General features: G+C 41.0%; 1 protein-coding gene across 1 annotated transcript in view; it reads right to left on the reverse strand.

The window, feature by feature from the left end:
* The window catches only part of LOC129706564 (receptor-type tyrosine-protein phosphatase R-like), a 187,987-nt gene that overhangs the window by 157,931 nt on the left and 5,061 nt on the right, over positions 1 to 24,995 (reverse strand). The window contains exon 2 of the mRNA XM_055650926.1: positions 19,223 to 19,566. Within this exon, the coding sequence (XP_055506901.1) occupies positions 19,223 to 19,566 (344 nt within the window). The remainder of the gene's footprint in view (positions 1 to 19,222; positions 19,567 to 24,995) is intronic.

The following is a 24,995-nucleotide window of genomic DNA, read 5'->3' on the forward strand; positions in this document are numbered from 1 at the left end:
CTATGCTGCACTCCCTCAATAGCAAGAATGTCCTTCCTCAAATTTGGAGAACAAAACTGCAAACAATACTCCAGGTGTGGTCTCACTAGGGCTCTGTACAACTGCAGAAGGACCTCTTTGGTCCTATACTCAACTCCTCTTGTTATGAAGGCCAACATGCCATTCGTTTTCTTCACTGCCTGCTGTACCTGCATGCTTACTTTCAGTGAGTGTGAACAGGGACCCCCAAATTTCTTTTTACTTCCCATTTTCCCAATTTGACACCATTCAGATAATAATCTGCCTTCCTGTTTTTGCCACCAAAGTGGATAACCTCACATTTATCCACATTAAACTGCATCTGCCACGCATTGTCCCACTCACCCAACTGTCCAAGTCACCCTGCATCCTCATAGCATCTTCCTCACAGTTCACACTGCCACCCAGCTTTGTGTCATCTGCAAATTTGCTGATGTTACTGTGACACTATTCCATGAACAAAATGGTCAGCTACCCTGGAATTTCTGTCCAAATTCTGCTAGTTAAATCATGGCAACCCAAGAGTGCACGACAAATGCCTTTCTATGTTCACACGTCAATAATGACAAGGCCGGCATGGCGGTGCAGTGGTAAAGTCACTGTCTTACCATGCTAGAGACCCGGGTTTGATCCCGACTATGGGTGCGGAGAGACATTCTCCCCATGATCGCATGGGTTTTCTCTGGGAGTTCCAGTTTCCTCCCACATTCCAAAGACGTACAGGCTCATAGGTTCATTGGCTTTTGTAAGAATTGTAAATTGTCCCTATTGGGTAGGATAGTACTAGTGTACAAGGATTGCTAGTCGACACGGACTTGGTGGTTACACCTGTTTCGTGGTGTATCTCTAAACTAAGATATTTTCTCCATTTTAATTGCCTGGCAACTTGGTTGCATATTCCCAATTTTACCCAGCATATTGTAATTGGAAATTGATATTATTTGGACGGGAATACAACTATTTCACACTACTTAAAATATTCCACTGGGTTCACTTATTTGTGAGTCATTCTGTGCCAGGAATGTGTAGAACATTTACTATATAGTTCCTCTCAGAGCACCCAAGGAGAACAAGAACCAAGCTGTCATGGGGTACTTCTCGGAGAAAATGTTCCTCACAACGGAATGCTAAAATGCATCTACGCAGTCTTTTGTGTCTCCAATATTTAGCTCTTCCTGGTGTCCCTGAAGAAGCATGCAATAATTAGCTCATCACATTGAACTGAGCATATTTTGTCAATCCAGGAATAGTGCCCAGAGCCCCACCTGGACTCGCACCCATTTCTCCCCCCACCCCCTCCTCCCTCCTCCACCTACATACCTTCCTCTGGCTTCACAATTCGCAACTCTTCAATTATTTTGTCACACTTTTTTTCCACCTCTGGCCTTTGTCCAACAATCTGCATGTCAAAGATCCCCCCCACCTGAGTTCACCATTACCCGTCACGGGTTTGTCCTGCCCCTCCTCACTTCCCGCTTTCTTTCTCTCCTCCCTTGCAATCAATCTGAAGAAGGGTCGCACCTGAAATTTTACCTATCCATGTTCTTCGGAGATGCTGCCTGGCCCGCTGAGTTACTCTAGCACTTTGTGTCTTCCAAGAGTAGTAACGCTCCATTGATCAATCTCCATCACCTATTCACTTCTTGCTAACATTAACAAGTCAACTCATTCCTCGCCCTTTATCTTCCCATCTCTTAGTTTACAAATACTAAACAAACTCTGATATTCATCAATAATCGACGAAGAGCATCTTTCGTCAAACTAAATGGCTCTGCTCGACTCCACTGAAACTCAGTACAGCATGTTGAAACTTAGCTGATTCGAAGCCAAGTAAACAGATTCATGAGACAGCAAATACATCAGGGAACACCAAAAGATGCCCAAACAATATGCTTCTTTTATGACCATCTTTGTGCACCTGTCACCCCTATGTGATAACTGAAGAGATAGTTCCTGCTTTTGCACGGTAATGTCATTTTCCTGATCTGCATTATGCACATGGAGCTCCATTCTCTTAACTCCATCAGTGTTCAGATGAGAGAATATAAAATAATTTAAATTGCACACAAATTTGTCCGATGCAAGCTCTTTACAGATTAAATTATTGTAGCAAGTGAAAAAAATGCAAAGATGCACATTTGTAATTTTCAAAAAGGTAATGATAATTACATTTAAACAAGAAAACCATTTCTAATGTCTTGACATTTCAATACTTAAACCTCTCCTACTGATAACAATGTCTCATTGTCTGACTCATCTTTGAAATTCAAACTGATGTTGCAATAACTGCAAGCATCCTTCCACACAATCAAATAGACCTATTTACAAAGAATTCCAATTTTGGAAATCTTTATTATTTTTACCTTTTTATTTTTCCTTTCTTTCTTTTACTTCCCTGAATCCAATCTGTCTTTCTTTTTCAATATTTCTCTTTCTGTGCCTGATTTAAATTGAATTCATTCAGTGATTTATATCATTTAACAGACATGCTGTTTCCAGAATCTTAGTTCCTGACAAGTTAGAGACACAGTGAGGCCACAGCTTGAGTAGTTTAGGTTAGAGATACAGATACTGCATGGAAACGGGTCCATCGGCCCGCGTTGACCAGCAATCCCTGCACACTCCTACACACATTAGGGACAATTTACTATTTTGCCAAGCTAATTAGCCCACAAGCCTGTACGTCTTTGTAGTGTAGGAGGAAACTGCAGACCCCGGAAAAAACGCACGCAGGTCACAGGGAGAAAATACAAACTGGGTATAGACAGCACCCGAACTTGGGTCTCTGGCGCTGTCAGGCAGGAACTCTACCGCTGCGCCACCGTGTTGTCCAATGGCGTAGTCCATTGAATCTTTCCTACAATGTAGTGAAAGTCTAGTGGAGATTTACAAAGGAGCTACTGAAACTGGAACATTGGAGCTATGGGAAAAATAGGCCAAAGTTGTTTCCATTCGAATGGAAGAAGCAGAGAGGAAACCTAAAACCTACATAAAGTCACGAAGAATCTACATAAAGTAGAAAGGATGAGGAAAGAAAATGAGAAAACTCTCACTACATGTAAATAGTAATGTGAAGAGTCATAATCAGCAAGACTGCAGGCCTAGTAATGGAAGTTGAGATTGCATAGGGTGGCATTCTTTCAACCTGCAAATATACAAGAGCTTGAATGCACTCCTCCTGTGCCATTAATTTCCCATGATTCCGCGGTGTTTGTTCATTCATTCACGGATGTTAGGATTCTGATTTCTGTATTTATGGCAAATTTAAGGAATTTAATGTCTGAGCTGTGCAAGAACGTGACCAACAAACAATGTTAGCCACCACGCTACAATAAGTTACATTCCATTGTTTGTCAAGAATGGAAAACAGAGCAGCAATGTTAATATGCAGAGGAAAGCTCCTCATTAAGGCAGAGATTAGTGCGTTTAAAAGGAAAGGCATCGGTTTCCTCTGAATGAAAATCATTTGTTCTATTTTGAATAAGGAATTGTGTTGTTCGCCTTTCCCTCATTCCATTTATTATTCGACAGGATACCTTTACCGCTTGCAAATGCAGCAAATCAACAGTCTGACTATAGACTCAGCATGATGTATTATGCTATTGGGTAACTGTAGGAGCCATTTATGTTTAGGCTAGCTACTGTGGGCATATTATATTATTTTGTCTGGATATTTTTTGCAGTATTAATTTGGACACTTGGGTACGGTCATTTGATGCATAGAGGGCGTGACATATGGGCTTGGGGGTCAGGGAGTGATCAGGTCAGGCACAGGAGGTGGAGGTTACACAGTTCTCACCAGACCGGGGAGACCAGCAAGCTACAACTTGTGTGAGAACAAGGAGAACCTGGTATGTTCATCTCTTTGTTTGTACAACTACTTCAATAAAGAACCGGAAATAACGACAGGAAGATCTGTTCTTTTTGGGCTGCGTAAGATCACTCCTACTTACAGTACCCGTGTAGTAATGGCAACGGAAGAGAATACACTGGAAAAGTTAGAAATTGCCCTTACACTAACTTTACTTTATACTTTAGAGATGCAGCATGGAAACTGGCCCTTCGGCCCACGAGTCCGTGCTGACCAACAATAGCACCGTACACTAGCACTATCCTATACACTAGGGACAATAACACGATTAAAGACTAAGATTGAATTTTGCACAAAATTATTGGCCTGCCTACATAGGCACTTTACATAAACAAGGAGAACAAGTTAATTGCTGAACGAATACCTCAGCTGATTTTTTGAACATTGTGCCTAATATATTTTATTTTGTACCTTAGTGAATGCTACTTTGGTTTGAACTTTAATGGCTTTTTCTTAATGATTCATTACTCTTGTCTATTTAAATTACATAGTACAAAGTGTAAGTATGTCACTTTTTTTTAACCTCAGAGTATACTATGTGATTTGGACGAGCAAGAGAACTTGATGGGAATTGGGGAAAATGTAATCACATCCAAAACATTTAATCTGTGCCAATTGTCAATTTAAAATCCATGATAATAGACATTCCATAATCACCTGGTCCTTTAAGAGGCAACCAGCATTTACTGGCTATATCAGCTGCAGAAAATTAAAGGAAGAGGGAACCTCATCTTGGAGACAAGATGGTTACCACAGCAAATAATTAAATCCTTCCAAGACTTCCCAAAAGCTATTTGCAATATCAGGTATGCAGTAACTCACAAACTCTATGCTCAATAGAAGCAACACATCCTTCATTTGATGATTCACAACAATAAGTTCATAAGTAGGCCATTCGGGCCCATCAAGTCTACTCCACCATTCAATCATGGCTCATCTATCTTTTCCTCAACTCCATTCTCCTTCCTTCTCCCCATAACCCTTGACACCCTTGCCAATCAAGTATTTGTCACTCCGCCTTAAAAATGTGGCCTCCACAGCCGTGTGTGGCAATGAATTGCACAGATTCATCATCCTCATGGCTAAAGAAATTCCTCCTCACTTCCTTTCGAAAAGTATTTATTCTGAGGCTATGCCATCTAATTGTAGCCTCTCCCACCAGTGAAAACATCCTCTCCACATCCACTCCATACAGGGCTTTCACTACTTGGTAAGTGTCAATGAGGTCCCCCTCATCCTTCTAAACTCCAGTGAGCACAGGGCCAGTGCTGTCCAATGCTCATCGTATGTTAACCCAGTAATCCATGGGTTCATTCTCATAAACCTCCTCTGAAGCTCGCCAGCACATCCCTCCTCAAAACTGCTCACAATGCTCCAAATGCAGTCTGACCAGTGCCTTATAAAGCTTCAGCATTACATCCCTGATTTTATATTCTAGTCCTCTCAAAATAAATGCTAGCATTGCATTTCATTCCTTACTACTAATTCGACTGTGCAAAAAATTACAGATGCAACTCCCATAATATATACTTAAGATACAATTCAGTTATAATCAAACTGAATTCAGATAGAGGCTCAAGGACCTGAATTTCTTCCTTTTTGTCATACGTTTCCATGTTTATACAACAAAATATGACAAATTTTAATGTTCAATTTGTTTAGTTTTGTTTAGTTTAGAGATACAGTATGGAAACAGGCCCTTCGGCCCACCGGGTCCGTGCTAACCAGTGATCCCCACATATTAACATTATCATACACACACTAGGGACAATTTTTACATTTACCAAGCCAATTTACCTACAAACCTGTATGTCTTTGGAGTGTGGGAGGAAACCGAAGACCTCGGATGAAACCCCCCCATGTGGTCACGGGGAGAACGTACAAACCCCGTACAGACAACACCGGTAGTCAGGATCAAACACAGGTCTCCGGTGCTGCACGCGCTGTAAGGCAGCAACTCTACCGCTGCACCACCTTGCCACCCTTTTGCATCTGCCAGTGAAGCCAATGTTTAAAGATATGTAAAGTTGACTCGGTTTTGAAGGATGAAATCTGGGGCTTGGGTTTTGCATGCAGATCTATAATGCCTGCAATGTATGTAAGAGCTGAAAGCTGAGGAGGAAAATTTACGATGATCAGTGGGCATTCATGAGTAATCATAATGGCAAGCTATCAAAGGATTCAGATAACATAAAAACAATATGCTATATTCATTGTAGCCATAAGGTAAAGTGAGATAACAGGCTTGGCACCATTACAATGTGTCTATCCAAATAGTTCATTTTAAATATATGTGCTGCATTCAATAGGCCTGTCACTGGCAACATTGCAAGAGTAATAGCATATCAGTATACACTATTATTTATTTTAAGCTGGGATTTCTAGTTTACATGCAATAAAATCGTGATATACACCATACACAATGGACATGTTTAATCAGTTATAACTAAACCAGGACAGATTTTACAAAAGCAGAGCGTCTCAGCATAGGCAGGCACACTCACATCTAGTGTACTGCAAGAATATATCATTTATACAATGTCCACACCACATTAAATCTTACTCCCAAGTTTATCACAATCCAAAGCAGGAAAGTAGAGACAGCTCCAACCACAGAATGGTCATTCAGAATTTGCAAAGAAAATAACATAACACGCCATTGCTGATGTGTAATATAATAACCGAAGAAATGTCTTGTTCCGCAATTGGCTTTGCACACGCAGCAATTCATCACAAACCTACTGCGATTTTGATAAAGTTGCTGACTTATACATTAATTACTTATTAAATGTGCTGCATAATGATGATTTTTTTTTAAACTAACGGTAAAGGTGCCCTTTTATCAATGTGATAATTCTCCATGACCGCAGCTCCACCTCAACGAAAAGGAGTCTCCTTCCTACTTTTGTTGAGAGTTTAGTTTAGTTTTAAGATACAATGTGGAAACAGGCCCTTTGACCACATGCAAATTAATCTCTTAATCCATTTGTATTCACAAGTTGCATCAGGTCCTAAAACTACTTTATAGGAAGAGACTGTATACAATTTTGCTGTGGCAATTGATACAGTGAGGTTATAACTATGTGAGGACTGTTGTGATTTGCACCGTGTTAGATTTTTTGTCACAGAGATTGCTTTTAAGAATTGGCCAACGATAACTACTCATTATCAAAGAGGGACATCTAGTGGGTGATATACGCATTTCAAAATTAATAAGCGATTTACAGTCATTCTATGTCTTTCACTTAAATATACTGTACAATGTACTGTACAATGTACAGTGACTATATTGCTACTCATAATGCAGACTCTGTGGAGGTGGAATGAATTTTGGGTGACTGCTTTGTATTATGCCTCTGTTCAATCCACCATCAGGTTGGCTGTTGTTTTAATTCCAGTGGAAATTAGTTTAATTTGGTGTTATGTTCAGCATGGACATGGTGGGCTGAAGGGCCTGTTCTTGTGCTGTATTGTTCTATGTTTGATCCACTCAGATTTCCCCATTCTCCGTTTTCTACATTGTTTCATTGACGCTCAACGAATAACAGCACACCGCAGTCTCGCCTATTACAGATTTTCAGATTCAAGTTCAATCATTTCTGATAGTGACTTTAAAACTCTAATTTAAACATCTGATGGTTTGATTTTCATAGAAAAGCTACATAAAAGCTTTCCACCAACTGCACCGTCCAAATTAGGAACATAATGGAATATACGGATCTCGTCCGGATGAGCACAGCGCCAATAACCACCCGAAAATTCATTTGCAACCCAGCACAAAGAAATGCTGCTGATTCGCCCCTCATCCATCTAAACGCCTTAACTGCAATGGGTACCATCTATGGTAACCCACATCAAGCCTAATCCAACAGCATCTCCCCAGCTCTGGAGTCCTATCTGGGACATATGACAATAAAACACTCTTGACTTGACTTGAGGCATAAAGCATGGTGGGGCCTTAGGGAGTGTTGCAGATCAAAAAGGATCTCCAAGTCCATGTGCGTAGTTCCTTTATGGTGGTGTCAGGGATACATAGCATGGTAAATCAGGGCTTTGGTACATTGGCCTTAATCTCTGATGAAAGCCCAACTTTGCCAACCAAGCTCCCCATCTAAATTAATCCCATTTCCCCACTTTTGGCCCATGTACCTCTAAACATTTTCTATCCATGTACCTATACAAATATATTATAAATGTTGTTATAATACCTGCCACACCTACGTTATCTGGCAGGGTGGTCCATATACCCACCATCCTCTGCGTGAAAAAGTTGTCCCTCAGGTTCTGATTATATCTTGCACCTCTCACCTTAAACCTATGTTCTCTGGTTCTTGATTTCTCTATTCTGGGTAAAAGACTTTGCATTAATCATATCTACACCCTAAAATTTGTATACACCTCATAAGATACACCTCAACATCCTGTGCTCCCAGGAATAAAGTCCTTGTCTGCCCAACCTTTCCCTATAGCTCAGGCCCACGAAGCCAGGCAACATCCTTGTAAATCTTTTTTATGCTCTTTCCTTCCTATAGCAAGGTGACCTAAACTGACCATAATACTCCAATTGCAGCTTCACCAACATCTTATAAAACAGTAACATAATGCCTCAACTTCTATGCTCTCAATGCCCTGACTGAATCTGAAGGCCGATGTACCAATAGCCTTTTTTATTGCACTACCTAACCATGGCACCATTAAACAAGGAGCTATGTACCTGTACTCCTAGAACTCTCTGGTCTACAACACTCCCCAAGGTCCTACCACTCACTGTGTAGGTCCTGCTCTTGTTTGACTTTCCAGTGTGCAACACCTCACACGTATCTGCATTAAACTCCATTAACCATTCCTCAGCCCACTTGCCCAGCTGGTTGAGGCCCTGTTGTAATTTTTGATAACCAACTTCACTGTTTACTATAACATCTATTTGTCTTTCTCTTAATGTATTGATAAAATATTTGGATTTTCCTTAATGTTTTTTTGCCAGAACCATCTCCTGCCTCCTTTTTGCTCTCCTGATTTCCCTCTTAAGTATGATCTTCAGTCCCTAAACTTCGCCATGGGCTTAATTTATCCCTGTTGCCTATACCTGGCTCATACCTCCTTTATCTGGACTTCAGTTACTAAAACATCTATTTGTCTTTCTCGATTTAAAATAGCCTCATCTCCTCCAGGCTCCTGATTTCTACCATGGGCTTAATTTGCCTTGCCCTGGCTCACTCTGGACCAGAAACAGGAATCATCCAGGCTCCTTTTCTACCATCTGCCTTGCCCTTCACTCTAACAGGAACATGCCTGCTTTGCACTGTCACCATCACTCTTTTCAAACGGATCCCACTTTTCATACTTCCCATTGCCCACAAAAACTCCTCCAATAAGCTTTAGCAAGTTCATGACTTATGCCAAGGTTGGCCATGGCCTAAATCAGAATGTTAACTTCTGGGGCCGAACTGTCTTTATCCACCAATAAAGACCAAGAGAGATCCCCCTCACTAAAATCTCAGATCATTCTGACAAGTAAATCCATCATGTACCATCCACACTGTGCCTTACCCAACAGCAATAGAAAGATCTATACAGTTAATGGTGGAGGCGTGTTCCTACCTTCAAGGGCAATTAGATAGAGATCGATACTAAAACTTGGACGTACTACCAATAAATACATGATTTTTTAAAGCCACTTGACACTATGCGCATCAGCTACTATCCATTTAATGCCAAAACAAAAGATGACCTTTACTCCAAATAAGATTAGAAGGCGTCAGTTAGCCGATAATGCAGACTATAAATGGAAAATAAAGTCCTCATCTTTTCTCCAAGCAGCGATATCTGATTAATATCAACTTAATTTTGTTCACTATATTAATTCCAGATTGTTCCTTTTTCTATGATGCAAACTAACAAACGATCAAAGAAATTAATCCTGTATTATAAGCACTTGATTTTGCTTGTGCATTATTAACTGGGTCTCAATGTACCGGGAATATTTTAATCAATGTTTAGTCAATAAATGTTGTTTTAAACAGGATGCCAAAACTTCTTCATTAAATACTCCCATAGCAAGACCGCCTTGAGTTGCAGGTCAAAAGGATTACTTTACAATCAAATAAATTCAGCACAACATTATCAACATTTCTGTGCAAATGTCTGAAGAAGGGACCTAAATGAATACGTTGTCTATCCATTTCCTCCACAGATACTCAGCGGGACAGGCAGCATCTCTGGGAAGAAGAAATGGGTGATGTTTCGGGTTAAAACCCAAAGGTCTTGCCCCGAAATGTCACCCATTCCTTCCCTCCAGAGATGCTGCCTGTCCCACTGAGTGACTCCAGCATTTTGTGGCTGCTTTGGGTGTAAAACCAGCATCTGCTGTTCCTTCCTACACACTCCTCCACAGATACTGCTTGACCTGCTGAATTATTCTTGCACTTTGTGTTTTATTCAAAATTCCCGCATCTGCAGCTCCTTGTGTTTCTCTTTTCAGAAAAAGTAAACTCCACCTAAATTGTTACAGGGACAGTTCTTTGCTGAACTCTAAAACCAGGAATACAATATTCCCATTTTTAATCTAACTGCTGTTTCATTCAATAAAGCACAGTTGGAAAGAGAAAGTTCCACATGATAAACTATCAGAACAAAGCATACCTGGAGGTGACAATGAAGAATTGCCGATATATTTTAAATCAGGATTGGGTGCTGCTTGGAGGGAGAACTTCTATGTCTCTGCTGCCCTTGTCCATCTTGGTGGTAGAAATCAGGAGTGTTGAATTAGCATGAGTGAGTAACTGCAATTCATTTTGTAAATAGTATTCACTGCAGCCACTGTACAGGTGTGGTGGAGGCAATGAAAGTTTAGGGTGATTGATAGATAGGCTGTCAGTCAGGGAGGTTGCTTTGTCCTGAATAGTGATGAAGTTCTTGAGAGCTCTGTGAGCTACACTTATCCAGGGGAGTACATCCCATTGTGTTCCTAACTTGTGCCTTGTAGATAATGGAAGGACTAGGAGTGTCAGGATGCCACTGGACACCCTGCTTCTTATCAGCTCTTCAGCCAGGGTCCTTGGTTCAGTTGGATTTTAGGTCAGTAGTAATTCTTAGGACATTGGTGGAGAAGGAAAGAAGCATAGTGGCACAGCGGTAGAGCTGCTGCCTTATAGCGCCAGAGACCTGGGTTCAATCCTGACTACAGGTGCTGGCTGCATGGAGTCTGTACGTTCTCCCTACGACCACAAATGGCCAGCGCCAGAGACCCAGGTTCGATCCGGACTGCGGGTGCTGTCTGTACGGAGTTTGTATGTTCTCCCCATAACCGTGTGGGTTTTCTCAGAGATCTTCGGTTTCCTCCCACACTCCAAAGACAAACAGGTCTGTAGATTAAGTGCCTTTCTATAAATATAAATTATCCCTAGTGTGTGTAGGATAGTACAAGTGTGCAGGGATAGCTGGTTGTCGCGGACTCGGTGGGCCGAAGGGCCCGTTTCCACGCTGTATCTCTAAACTAAACTAACAAAATCAGTGGTAAGAAACATATATAAATACTGAAAAATCATTTTTTTAAATGAAATCCAAAGCATAATAAAGGTTGATCAACATGGATTTAAACAGGATTAGGCTTGCTTGTCCAACAAATATCAAATTCTTTGAAGATAGTCAGAGAGAGTCAGCAAAACTAACACTGTGAATCTAATATATACATATTCCTGAAAGGGCCCAGGTAAGGCATCGTGTAAAAGGCAAATGAGGCCAGAACATGTCATCAACAAGCCACACAAAGGATAGATGAATGGTTTTAATGTTAAAAGGGCAAAATAGAACTATTAAGAATGGCAGAAGTAGGGACAGATGGGCAGAGTGTTGTACTTGGATCAGTATGAAATTACTGTTAAAAATTTGTGTTAACTGTAATAAAAAACACCATTCCTAAATCATCAAATTGGGAGGAATAGTTTGCACCTCTTTGCGTCAGCATTAATAAACACAAAATAGGTATTTAATTAGCTAATTATTGTTAACATACGTAATACATTAGATTATATTTGCAACACTTGGAAAGTAAGAAAACAAATAGAATAAGGAAGAAATGGACCCAAAACTACAAATCATCAAAAGTCATGAAAACTCAATAAAACCATAACAAAGCCAACCACAATATTAGGTTTTAGGAATAGAAGTGATAATTATAGTATTTGACCTGAACTTTTATTATGGCTTGATCAGATAACACGATATAGTACACAAAGTCTGGTTCCATTAATATAATACAAAGATATCAAGATGGAGAAGACAGAGTAAACTGGCTTAACAAGGATATTGCTTGAAGTGCAAGAAAATACGTCTTAGGATAGAATGAACAACCTCTTTCTTTTTACAAAAAGTCACAAAGTGCTGGAGTAATTCAACGGGTCAGGCAACATCCATGGATAACATGGATCGGTGATGTTTCAGCTTCGGATTACTTTTTGTAAACCAGCATCTACAGTTCAGTGTTTCTACATTAACCTCTTTCTCTTGATAGATTATGAAGACATCATTTACCCTCTAGGGAAGAGGAATATTAAAACACATCGATTAATCTGACTGATCAAGAAATCAAATGGGAAATACAGAAAGAAAATTAATCCAGAAAGTAGAAATCATTACAGCAGGGGCCAGTTAAGACAAATATTATAGATGCAAAAAAGAGGTGACGGAGAACAAAAGCTTATACTGATGTGATAGCATTACCAGGGAAGGATAAAATGATGCTTTAGTGAAGAGGGCATTGACTAGTTGGACAAATGGCCTACTTATGTGTTGTATGATAGGATTTTTAAAAGGTTGTGGTTGCAAATGACAGAGTCCATTAATCCTAATACATCTGAAATCTATACTCAAGCAGCACCCCAGAAGGTCAATTATTAATGAAGAGAATCAATATGGAATGTATAAAATTTAGGAATAGATGTACAAACCGAGTCTATCCAGTCTTTCTTCATATGAAAGTCCTGACATCCCAGGAATCAGTCTGGTTAACCTTCTCTGTACTCCCTCTATGGCAAGAATGTCTTTGGGCATTGGACATTGTGACATCACACGATGGAACGTTCACCAGGTGCTGGGGCTGGGGCTGGTGCAAAGGCATATGTAAATGGATCCATCCCGATTGGACATCTGCGAGCATTGGGCATTGTGACATCACACGATGGGAACGAATCAAAAGGCAGACAGGCAGCCGGACCGACGGCAGGCGGCAGCCACAGACTTTTATTATAGATAGATAGATAGATAGATAGATAGATAGATAGATAGATAGATATATTTTGTTTTAAATGTTTGGCTTTAGAATTCGAGAGGTGAAATATCATCACAGCCCACTAAAACAAAGCATGTAAAATGAATTAAATATTATTTGAAGTCCTCAGAAATAAGCAAAAAGTTCATAGGCTTAGAATTGAATAACACGTTGGTGTATTTCAGAAGCAGAATAACATGTCGTACTATTTCCATCAATCAAATCAAGACAATCTAACTTATCCATGTTCTCCAGAGAAAGTGCCTGACCCGCCGAATTTCTCCAGCTCGTTTTGAAAACCAGTATCTGTCTCTCTAACTCATTCACTTCATCATCAGCTGATAAAAGTAGCCTGAAGGGCCTGTCCCACTTGGACAACCTAATCCACAAGTTTAGAAGACCCTCGACGAGTTGAAAAAAATGTCAAAGGTCGTGTTGACTCGCCAAAGTAAAAGACCTCCTACGACTACCCTCGACCTCGGTCTTCCACACCTAAAACCAACTATGACTAGCTACGAGTGGAAATGATCACATGATAAAATTATGTCATGTTTGCATTTTTTTTCTCGGGCCAGTTTCCAACCTGCGACTATCTACGATTACTTACAGCTACCATCACGACTTACTAGGACCTACCTATGACCTACCTATGAGTAAACGGTATCGATTTTTTCCATGGCAACCTTTTTTTTAAAACTAGTGGACATTTTTTATCAGGCTAGAAAATACGCTGCAACCTACTTGAGGCCACGAGTACGCGGAGACCACTCACGAGCCTGAGGGAGAGTTAAGCCCCTGTCCCACTTTCCTGAGTTACTCACGAACTCTCCCGAGTTTTCCCATTGATTCAAACTCTGGGAATGTCGGGGAATGGCCGTAGCGAGTCCACAGGAGGCCATAGGAGTCCGTAAATGTTTCCTAGCAGCTTGTAATGCCAGCCGTAGGAACTCGGGGCACCAGGTAAGTCGGGACATTTTTTCAACGTGTTGAAAAATGTCCACGAGTAAAAAAAATAGACCCGAGTACCTACGAATGGCTATTACCGTAATTATCAGAGTTTGAATCACGGGGAAAACTCGGGAGAGTTCGTGAATAACTTGGGAAAGTGGGACAGGGCCTTTACGAAGACCTCCTATGACCTTGTGGCGACCATGCTGCGAGTCTGAGTCAAGGGAAAACTTGTCAGAGGTCGCCAATTAGGTCATGAAAGTGGGACAGGGGCTTGACACTCAGATTCTGTGAACAAATTAATGACAGCAAAGTGCATCCCAAGGTCTCAAATTCTCAAATAGGCGGCGCGGCTCTGGCCAGCAGCGGCCTCTGCAGCCTGTCCGCGTTTTTATTATTTTTTGTCTGTGTTTTTATGTAGTTTTTGTTATTTTATGTTGGGGTGTGTGTGTGGGAGGGGGAGGGGAAACCTTTGAATCTCTCCCTGCACTGGAGACCCGACCTTTTCTCGTCGGGTCTCAGGTGTCGTTGAGGCCGCAACGAGGAGCGGCCTCCAACGGGAAGAAGCCGGGGACTCTGGTGCCGACTTACCGTTGCCGTCACGGAGCTGGCCGAGACCGGAGCGGGTGGAGCGGTGGAGGAGCGCTGCCGCTGCCGCTGCTGCTGCTGCTGCTGCCGATGCCGCTGCTGCTGCTGCCGAGTCGGAGGCTGCTACTGCGGGTCTGCGGACGGCTCGGACGACCCCGCGCGGCTCCCTGGAGGGGAGACTGCTTTTCGGGGCTCCTGCAACGGCGAATTCTCCCGCCCGTGTTGCGGGGTCGAAGAGCTCCTGGAGCGGGGCCTAACACCATTGCCCCGCGCGGCTGGAACGGCCGCGGGACTTTGCGAGCACACACCGGGGGCTCCAACACCAAGACCCGGTGTGCGACCTCGCACCACCCGGCGTGGCTTCAATGGCCGCGGGACAATCACCATCGCCAGCAGGGGGCTTTGACTTTGACTCTGACATCGGGGGGGGGGGAGAGTGCAGTGGAGAGATAAGTTTTTTTTGGCCTTCCATCACAGTTATGTGATGGATGTTTATGTTAAATGTAATTATGTTGTGTCTGGGGTCTATTTGTGTGTAATGTATGGCTGCAGAAACGGCATTTCGTTTGGACCTCCAGGGGTCCAAATGACAATTAAATTGACTCTTGACTCTTGACTCTTAACTATGTCTACAAAGAGTTTGATACACCTTTACTGCCACACAGTCAAACTTGGCATTGCTCCATTAAGCTAGCTATCCTGTCAAAATTATCCATATAGAGTGAGACATAGAGCTTTTCAGTTATCATCACAGCAGTTCTAGTTATCAGAAATATGTAAGCTAGATAATTTTGACCTTGATGCCAAAGTGAAAACCTAAAAACATTTTGCAAAATTCTCTTGAAAGATAAAAAAAAAAAATCAGTAGGGAAGAACACGTTTATTCTCCATTTCCAGGTGCCATTTAAGAATTTATGTATAACAGACACATTTTAAAGTAATTTCAACCCAGAAACTATGATGTATAACTAGAAGCCTTACAACACTTGCTCTTACTAGGGCATGACCTCCTTACGTAACACTGTGTCTTTCAGTACGACCAATAACAACCCAAATATTTTCTCCATAATGCTAATATTTGGACCTTATTTGATACAAATATAAATAGTACATTTTAAATTTAATAACATTCTGACTTTAAAACTGGCAAAAATTAAACTTGAATCATGTGCTTGCAGTGGTTTTAAATTTACGGTGCTGTCAGTCAAAGATCCAACATCATGTATTAGGAAACTGCTCTGGCATCCTTATTAACATTTCTAATAACAAATTGGACCCAGTTTAGGTATCGCAGTGTGAACAGACACTACACCAGTCGACGTGTATGTACCTCTGCAATGCAGCACAGAATTTCCGCACAAGGCATCATTCAATTAGCCTACGGTTATCTAAACTGATACGCTTTAAGATAAAGAAATAAAGATTTTAAAAACTGTATTTTGAAGCAAGGAGGAAATGCACGCATTTGCTGTGTTTATTGCAGCTTTCAACTCATCTGTCAACATATATAAATATTAGTAAATTTACAGCAAATTAGTTTTCTGATTATCCAGTTGCCAGTGGATTACAAATAATATACCCTTCCAGAATCTGCTGAATGGTCCTTGCATGCTAAAGTTGCTGCCTTTTACAATTACTAACAAAGGAAGGATTTTGTATTAATTGCATAAAACAATGTGTAAGCTCTATCCTGCACATTGATTTCTTAAATTTGGCTTCCAAGTTTATTAGATACAAGTTTACAAGATAAAACTATAGAATTTTCATTTTTAATATCAATACCATTTAAGAGCATTGATATCAATTGAATTAAACCCCCTGACCAGTATTCCTGCAACTATTCTGGATGAGATTTTATTGTGCAAATTATTTGATTCAGCTTCACTAATAGTCCCCTATCTAGAGAAACAAGATTGGCCTTTTGTTCACAGTGTGATGCGCACTTATCTAAACAGCTGTAAATAGTTTAGTTTAGAGATAGGAAATAGGCCCTTCGGCCCACCGTCCGTGCCGAACAGCGATCCCCGCACATGAACACTACCCTACACACACTAGGGACAATTTACACGTACGCCAAGCCAATAAGCCTACAAGCCCGTTCGTCGTTGGAGTGACAGTACTACAACCAGGAACAGTGAATATGATATGTGGGGTCCACAGTCCATCAGGTTTGATGATCACCTGGCTGAAGACAGCCATGAAAGATTTAAGGTACATCATTTTCTTTAACCATCCTCCATTGACTGCATATTTAGCGAAGGGCTGTGGTCAAAATTACAGATAAACTATTTTTTTAATTTTGCTTTTCAATGGACTGTTAGGTGTGAGTCATACACTCAACCCTCCCTCTAACTCATTGATAGATACGTTATCAATAATTATGTTGTAAAGTATTTAAATACTTAGTGGTCATCTCCTTTTTGTATTCTATTCATAGCAAGTTGTACAGGGGGTGTAGGATAACAAGATATCAAAGGTATTTCCCGCTGGATTTTTGGGCAGAGATTATTATTGCCCCAATACAATAGCATTACATTGCTCAAGGTTCACAGACACCACAAAGAGCCTCAACATTTAGGATCAAGGCAATTTGAGAGAACCAGCTCACAATGGTGCCACTGTAACCTGTGGTCACCATTCAAGTCGACAGTAAGGGCAGTTCATCAATAGCCGCAAGTTTTAGCCTAACTTAAAATCAGAGTCCCTCAGAGAAGGAAAAAAAAAAGAAAACAAAAATATTACTTATAAATCAAAACAAGTTATATTTAACTGCATCCTGCAAGAATTCAACTTGTGAAGCAAGAAATAAGAACACCATCTGCATTCGCAAAACAGAAAATTGTTTCCATTGAAGAGCAGCAACAAGCTAAAGGGGTGCAGGATGCCAGATGAATCCAGCTTTTCAAATAACTTCAGATAAATCTGTGCAAAAGAGAGCATCATCATTCATATTGTTTGATCCAAACCTCCTTTGCTATGTTAATTGTTGCTTATGATGTAAAATGAGATTTGATCATTGTTAAATTATATCATGATTTACGTGGCTCCTTTCTTTGTTCTCCGTAACAAAATCAAGGCTACGGATTGGAAAAAATTAATATATGTTCAGCTTCTTACTACCGAAGTCCATTAATATCACCGGCAGAAAGTGGAAAGAAATTCAATTTAAACTAGCTGACTTTATAATTAGGTACATTGTAAGTACTTTAAGGTTAATAATTTATTCAAGACAATCATTGGTCTCCATTTTCTTTGAACACTTTTCATTACACTAAGAACTTGTGCTGAGCCAATTGACAATCGTTGTAAATTAGGATTCAATGAGATTTTCCCAAACTGCAAGGTTCGAATGTAAGTGGACAGAGGGATCTGGGAATCTGGGAATCTGGGAATCTGGGAATAACTGTGCACAGTTCCCTGAAAGTGGAATCTCATGTAGATAGGGTGGTAAAGAAAGCTTTTGGTGTGCTGGCCTTTATAAATCAGAGCGTTGAGTATAGAAGTTGGGATGTAATGTTAAAATTGTACAAGGCATTGGTGAGGCCAATTCTGGAGTAGTATGGTGTACAATTTTGGTCGCCTAATTATAGGAAGGATGTCAACAAAATAGAGAGAGTACAGAGGAGATTTACTAGAATGTTGCCTGGGTTTCAGCAACTAAGTTACAGAGAAAGGTTGAACAAGTTAGGGCTTTATTCTTTGGAGCGCAGAAGGTTAAGGGGGGACTTGATAGAGGCTTTTAAAATGATGAGAGGGATAGACAGAGTTGACGTGGAAAAGCTTTTCCCACTGAGAGTAGGGAAGATTCAAACAAGGGGACATGACTTGAGAATTAAGGGACTGAAGTTTAGGGGTAACATGAGGGGGAACTTCTTTACTCAGAGAGTGGTAGCTGTGTGGAATGAGCTTCCAGTGAAGGTGGTGGAGTCAGGTTCGTTTTTATCATTTAAAAATAAATTGGATAGTTATATGGATGGGAAGGGAATGGAGGGTTATGGTCTGAGCGCAGGTATATGGGACTAGGGGAGATTATGTGTTCGGCACGGACTAGAAGGGTCGAGATGGCCTGTTTCCGTGCTGTAATTGTTATATGGTTATATGGTTATATGCATGTAAATAATGGAAAGAATAAACAGCTTCAACTTCTTTCTCTCACAGGGAGAAAACTACATAGTATGAGCTGATAAGATGCGATAGGTTATATGCAGAGAAGCTGTTTCCATTTCCAAGAACAACCAGGACAAAGAACCTCAGAGAATTATCTGTAGATCCATTCAAGAAATAAAGAGAAACCTCTTCACCTTAAAATTAGTTTGAGCCAAACAACACATATGCATTGAAGGGGAAGCTGAATAGCAAATGAAGGAGAAAGGAATAGAAAGATATGGTGATGTGGTTTGACAATTGAGGGGGCTTGTGCAGAGCAGTGTCACGTCCTGTCTCTGTTACATATATACTATGTAGCATTTTGTTATGATACTTGGATTTCAAAAAATCCTGTCTACCAACACATGTCAAAGGAGGTTTTATAATTTTACATTGATACTTACCACTGATACCAAGTCTTCTTCTGGAATAGGCAGGTTTTCAATTTCTGACCACTGGTCATCGTTTGTGACAGAGTGAGTGCTTCGATCACTTGAGACTCTTGGCAAAGTGGATTTGACAATCATAGCAGGGTGGGGTCTGCCTCGGTCTATGTACTTGCTGAGCAATGGCTCACTGATTCTGCTTCTTTGCATTTCTACGCCAGTTAAGTCCACACTTTTATCAATGCTTTGTAGTTGGTGATAGATAAATGCTGGTTTTCCACCACTGAATGGCATTTTGCGACCTCTTGTCTCAAAGTGTTCATGATCTTCCGGTAAGCACCCTGAAAGAGAATCATGGAAGGAAGATTTTAAAAAAAATCTGCAAATGTATTCAATTCTTTATTAACACAGTCAATTTAGCCAATAACCAGACAACCAGATCCCCAACATTTAAAACTAGCCTTAAACCCATTGTTACTCATGACCTAAAACAAAATGTTTAATCAATAGGTCTCATCTGACAGACTGTAAGCCCAAATTCAAAACATGCTCCACATTCAATCTCCAAATAGAAAATTAACTATACAGAAGAAGATCAGCCATGATTTACCATAGAGGCCTTAACAGCTCTATGTAAGAGCAACCCAGCTGGACCCTCTCTCTTTGTCAATGGACCTTTCATTCCTGGGCCCCCTCCATTGCCAGTGTGAGGCCACACATAAACTTTGAACCTCACCTCATATACCTCTTGAGTATCCAATGAAATGACACTAAATTATCCAATTTTATGCAACAATCCTCCTTTCCCCTCTCTCTTTTACACTTCAGAGATTCTGTGTGGAAACCGACCCTTTGGCCCAACAATTCTGCACTGACCAGTGCTCACCCCATACACTAGTTCACACTCGGAACAATTTACCAACAAGCCTGCATGTTTGAGAAATGTGGGAGGAAACCGGAGCACCCGGAGAATACCCACGTGGTCACAGGGAGAATACACAAAGTCCCTGCCACTGTAAGGCAGCAACTCTACCACTTCACCACTGTGCCACCCCGCATCCTTACCCAACGTCCTTTTGTCTGCTTTTCATCTCTTGCTTTTGTCCACCTATCTGCCAATCAAGCCCCCTCACCTGTATCCACTTGTCACTTGCCAAACTTTGACTCTGTAGTCCTGTTTTTTTCTTTCAGGATACTTGTTTGCCTTGCTAACAATGGCTATAATCAAATCTGCCTCCACTATTACTCAGCAGCAGTGCATTCCGGATCCTAACCAGTCAAACTAATTGTCATTTCTGGATTTTTTTGCTGATCACCTTCATTCTATCTCCTCTAGATGTTAGTTCCTCCACCCACAGTAACAGCTTCTCTCTGTCACACCCTCTCATAAACTCCTCTATTCAAAGGAAAACAACTGCACTACCTTTTAAGTTTGTTACAAAATGGACACAATACTGCCATTACAACTAAACAGTTATAATATAAAGACACATTGTAACTTCCTTGCTCTTGTAAGCAGTGATTCTGGTTTAATTTAATTTTGTTTTTTATTGTCACGTGTATCGAGGTACAGTGAAAAGCTTTTTGTTGCGTGTCAGCAAAAAAGACTGTATATAATTACAATTAAGCCGTCCACAGCATAGATGCAGGATAAAGGGTATAATGTTTAGTGAAAGATAATCGCAATCATATCATATATATACTAAAACTCTGATCTTGTACGTGTGTATATGTGTATATGTGTGGGTATATGTGGTTGTCTTTACATCTTTGCAAATACACTACGTGGTAACGATTACATTTTACATATTCTGATTGACATTTTCCCCCTCCCGAGATCACCTTCACTGATGGTTTATTTTATGCTTTATTTTTCGACTTATTACCGATTAAAAGTAAGTAAGAAGTATAAAAACATCAAAAGATTTTGAATTGAAAACAACCAGCTTTCACTGATGACGTCAAGTGGCTTGGCTAGCAGTGATCAACTTCACTGAAGATTTCATCCTATATTTCACGTTATTCGCACTTAGAGCTCTAAAAATGCCAACTTTCACAAGATTTTTACATATTCCGATTCACATTTCCCCCCTGTAGGCAGAGACCATTTTCACTGAACATTTCATGCTTTATTTCTCAAAATTAAAAAAAAAAAAATCAAAATACTTTGAATTTAAAATGACCAGCTTCGACTGATGACGTCACAATGGCTCGACTAGCAGGGGGAGGGCGAATTGCTATCGCAACACGCAGGGCAAGTGGAATTGGAATTTTTTTTAAAGAACACTGCTGAGGAAGGCAAGGGGAGTGCTGGAATCTTACGTTCGGGAACGGTTTGAGTTGGAGGACCACGCCTCCCGTGGGGGCTACAGGTAGGGAATGTGTGCATTGGGGGAGCAGACCCAACAGGTCTGCACTTGGTCTAGTAAATCTCGAAAGTCAAGATCTCATTTACTATTATCCTCACTTTCGCAAACTCACTTTCACAGTATAATGCTCAAATAATGATATGATTCCTCAGCATATTGAGCTTTTAATGGCCTATTGCGAACAAAAAAAGATCAGTTTTCTCTATAATTTTATTAAATTCACATTGCAATTATTATCATTATTTAGAAACATAGAAACATAGAAATTAGGTGCAGGAGTAGGCCATTCGCCCTTCGAGCCTGCACCGCCATTCAATATGATCATGGCTGATCATCCAACTCAGTATCCCGTACCTGCCTTCTCTCCATACCCCCTGATCCCCTTAGCCACAAGGGCCACATCTAACTCCCTCTTAAATATAGCCAATGAACTGGCCTCAACTACCCTCTGTGGCAGAGAGTTCCAGAGATTCACCACTCTCTGTGTGAAAAAAGTTCTTCTCATCTCGGTTTTAAAGGATTTCCCCCTTATCCTTAAGCTGTGACCCCTTGTCCTGGACTTCCCTAACATCGGGAACAATCTTCCTGCATCTAGCCTGTCCAACTCCTTAAGAATTTTGTAAGTTTCTATAAGGTCCCCTCTCAACCTCCTAAATTCTAGAGAGTATAAACCAAGTCTATCCAGTCTTTCTTCATAAGACAGTCCTGACATCCCAGGAATCAGTCTGGTGAACCGTCTCTGCACTCCCTCTATGGCTATAATGTCCTTCCTCAGATTTGGAGACCAAAACTGTACGCAGTACTCCAGGTGTGGTCTCACCAAGACCCTGTACAACTGCAGTAGAACCTCCCTGCTCCTATACTCAAATCCTTTTGCAATGAAAGCTAACATACCATTTGCTTTCTTTACTGCCTGCTGCACCTGCATGCCTACCTTCAATGACTGGTGTACCATGACACCCAGGTCTCGCTGCATCTCCCCCTTTCCCAATCGGCCACCATTTAGATAATAGTCTGCTTTCCCGTTTTTGCCACCAAAATGGATAACCTCACATTTATCCACATTATACTGCATCTGCCAAACATTTGCCCACTCACCCAGCCTATCCAAGTCATCTTGCAGTCTCCTAGCATCCTCCTCACAGCTAACACTGCCCCCCAGCTTAGTGTCATCCGCAAACTTGGAGATATTGCCTTCAATTCCCTCATCCAGATCATTAATATATATTGTAAATAGCTGGGGTCCCAGCACTGAGCCTTGCGGTACCCCACTAGTCACTGCCTGCCATTGTGAAAAGGACCCGTTTACTCCTACTCTTTGCTTCCTGTTTGCCAGCCAGTTCTCTATCCACATCAATACTGAACCCCCAATGCCTTGTGCTTTAAGTTTGTATACTAATCTCTTATGTGGGACCTTGTCGAAAGCCTTCTGGAAGTCCAGATACACCACATCCACTGGTTCTCCCCTATCCACGCTACTAGTTACATCCTCGAAAAATTCTATAAGATTCGTCAGACATGATTTACCTTTCGTAAATCCATGCTGACTTTGTCCAATGATTTCACCACTTTCCAAATGTGCTGCTATCCCATCTTTAATAACTGACTCTAGCAGTTTCCCCACTACCGATGTTAGACTAACTGGTCTGTAATTCCCCATTTTCTCTCTCCCTCCCTTCTTAAAAAGTGGGGTTACGTTTGCTACCCGCCAATCTTCAGGAACTACTCCAGAATCTAAAGAGTTTTGTAAGATTATTACTAATGCATCCACTATTTCTGGAGCTACTTCCTTAAGTACTCTGGGATGCAGCCTATCTGGCCCTGGGGATTTATCGGCCTTTAATCCATTCAATTTACCTAACACCACTTCCCGGCTAACCTGGATTTCACTCAATTCCTCCAACTCCTTTGACCCGCGGTCCCCTGCTCTTTCCGGCAAATTATTTATGTCTTCCTTAGTGAAGACGGAACCAAAGTAGTTATTCAATTGGTCCGCCATATCCTTGTTCCCCATGATCAACTCACCTGTTTCTGATTGCAAGGGATTTCACTGTTTTCCGGAAGCGGAGCTCAGGTGAAGTCAAGTGTGCACACGGAAAATGTAGTGCATTTCCCCCACCATCTGAACATACCCTTTTCGTCCTGCTACTGTTGGGCAGGAGGTACAGAGGCCTGAAGTCCCACGGCAACAGGTTCAGGAATTTTCGTTTTACCATTAGGTTCTTGAACATACTTGCAGAACCCTAAACCTGTCTCAGCAACAGAACCACAGGTATGACTATAGACTGGTTTACTTAATGACTTGTTTTTTCACTAATGCCTTATTTTGCACATTTTTATTTTCACAATCTTGAATAATTTATATTTGGTGTGTTGTAGGAGTCTATGTGCCTGTCATGTTACAACCTGAAGATTTTCATTGTACTTGTATCTCATTGTACGACCTATGACAATAAACTCAACTTGGACTTGGATTCGGAGAAATAAGTTGACTGAAACGTGGTGTTGGCTGCACATGGCAACAACTTCACTAAAAAGAAATTAGTTGGCTGGTGCAATCCCATGTCTCATTAGCAGAGAAGGCAAGAGTACTATGCTCTCTGGAATATCAAATGTAAACAAGCTCCAGCTGGAGATATGCCAGCCTCACACATTGCAATTCTTTCTATGCACCTGTTAAATGGTCCATTGAGGGAAATATCCTGATTAACCTCAAGTAAAAATGTTCATCTCATTTCTTTCCTACCTTATCACTGGCACTATGCTCTCCATTTGAATTTTGAAAGGCCAAAAGTCGACCAGCAGAAAGCAGGATGCACACTAAAAATCTGAGGCCTGCAGGACTTTGCGTTGAAGGTCTCAGTTTTCACATTACCACACACTGCTGTGTATGTCATGCTGATTAAAGCCCAGCAATCAGCATCCAGGCACACGGAGCTGTACACATCTTCTGTCGAGGGATAAAATGATGAGTGAAAGGGAGGAGGTGGCAGGTGCAACAACCAGCAGTGTTGCTGTGAAGTTAGGTGCTGCACATTAGCTTATTAAGAAATCACCTTTTTTGGCAGCATTTGAATGAATAATGGATCTGGTTTTGTTGTGTGTTTGACCTTACGATCCTAAACCATGCAATGGGCACATGAGCAGCATCTCAACAGGCCTTATGCCCACTTCAGCTGTCACAGTCATTGGAAAGTTGCCAATTTGACAAACAGCATTGGAGACAGTTGCTGAAAAATAGTCCTGTTCCACCCGAAAGATTTTGTTCCACCCAGGATCAAGCAACAATAGGCAGACATTTTTCCAACACATTCTCTGGCATTTTACCAGTAGCTCTTAGACAATATATATATATATATATATATGGAATAAGAAATATATATATAAGAATATATAGGAAA

This window comes from Leucoraja erinacea, chromosome 19, assembly GCF_028641065.1.
Source record: "Leucoraja erinacea ecotype New England chromosome 19, Leri_hhj_1, whole genome shotgun sequence".
Taxonomy (NCBI): domain Eukaryota; kingdom Metazoa; phylum Chordata; class Chondrichthyes; order Rajiformes; family Rajidae; genus Leucoraja; species Leucoraja erinaceus.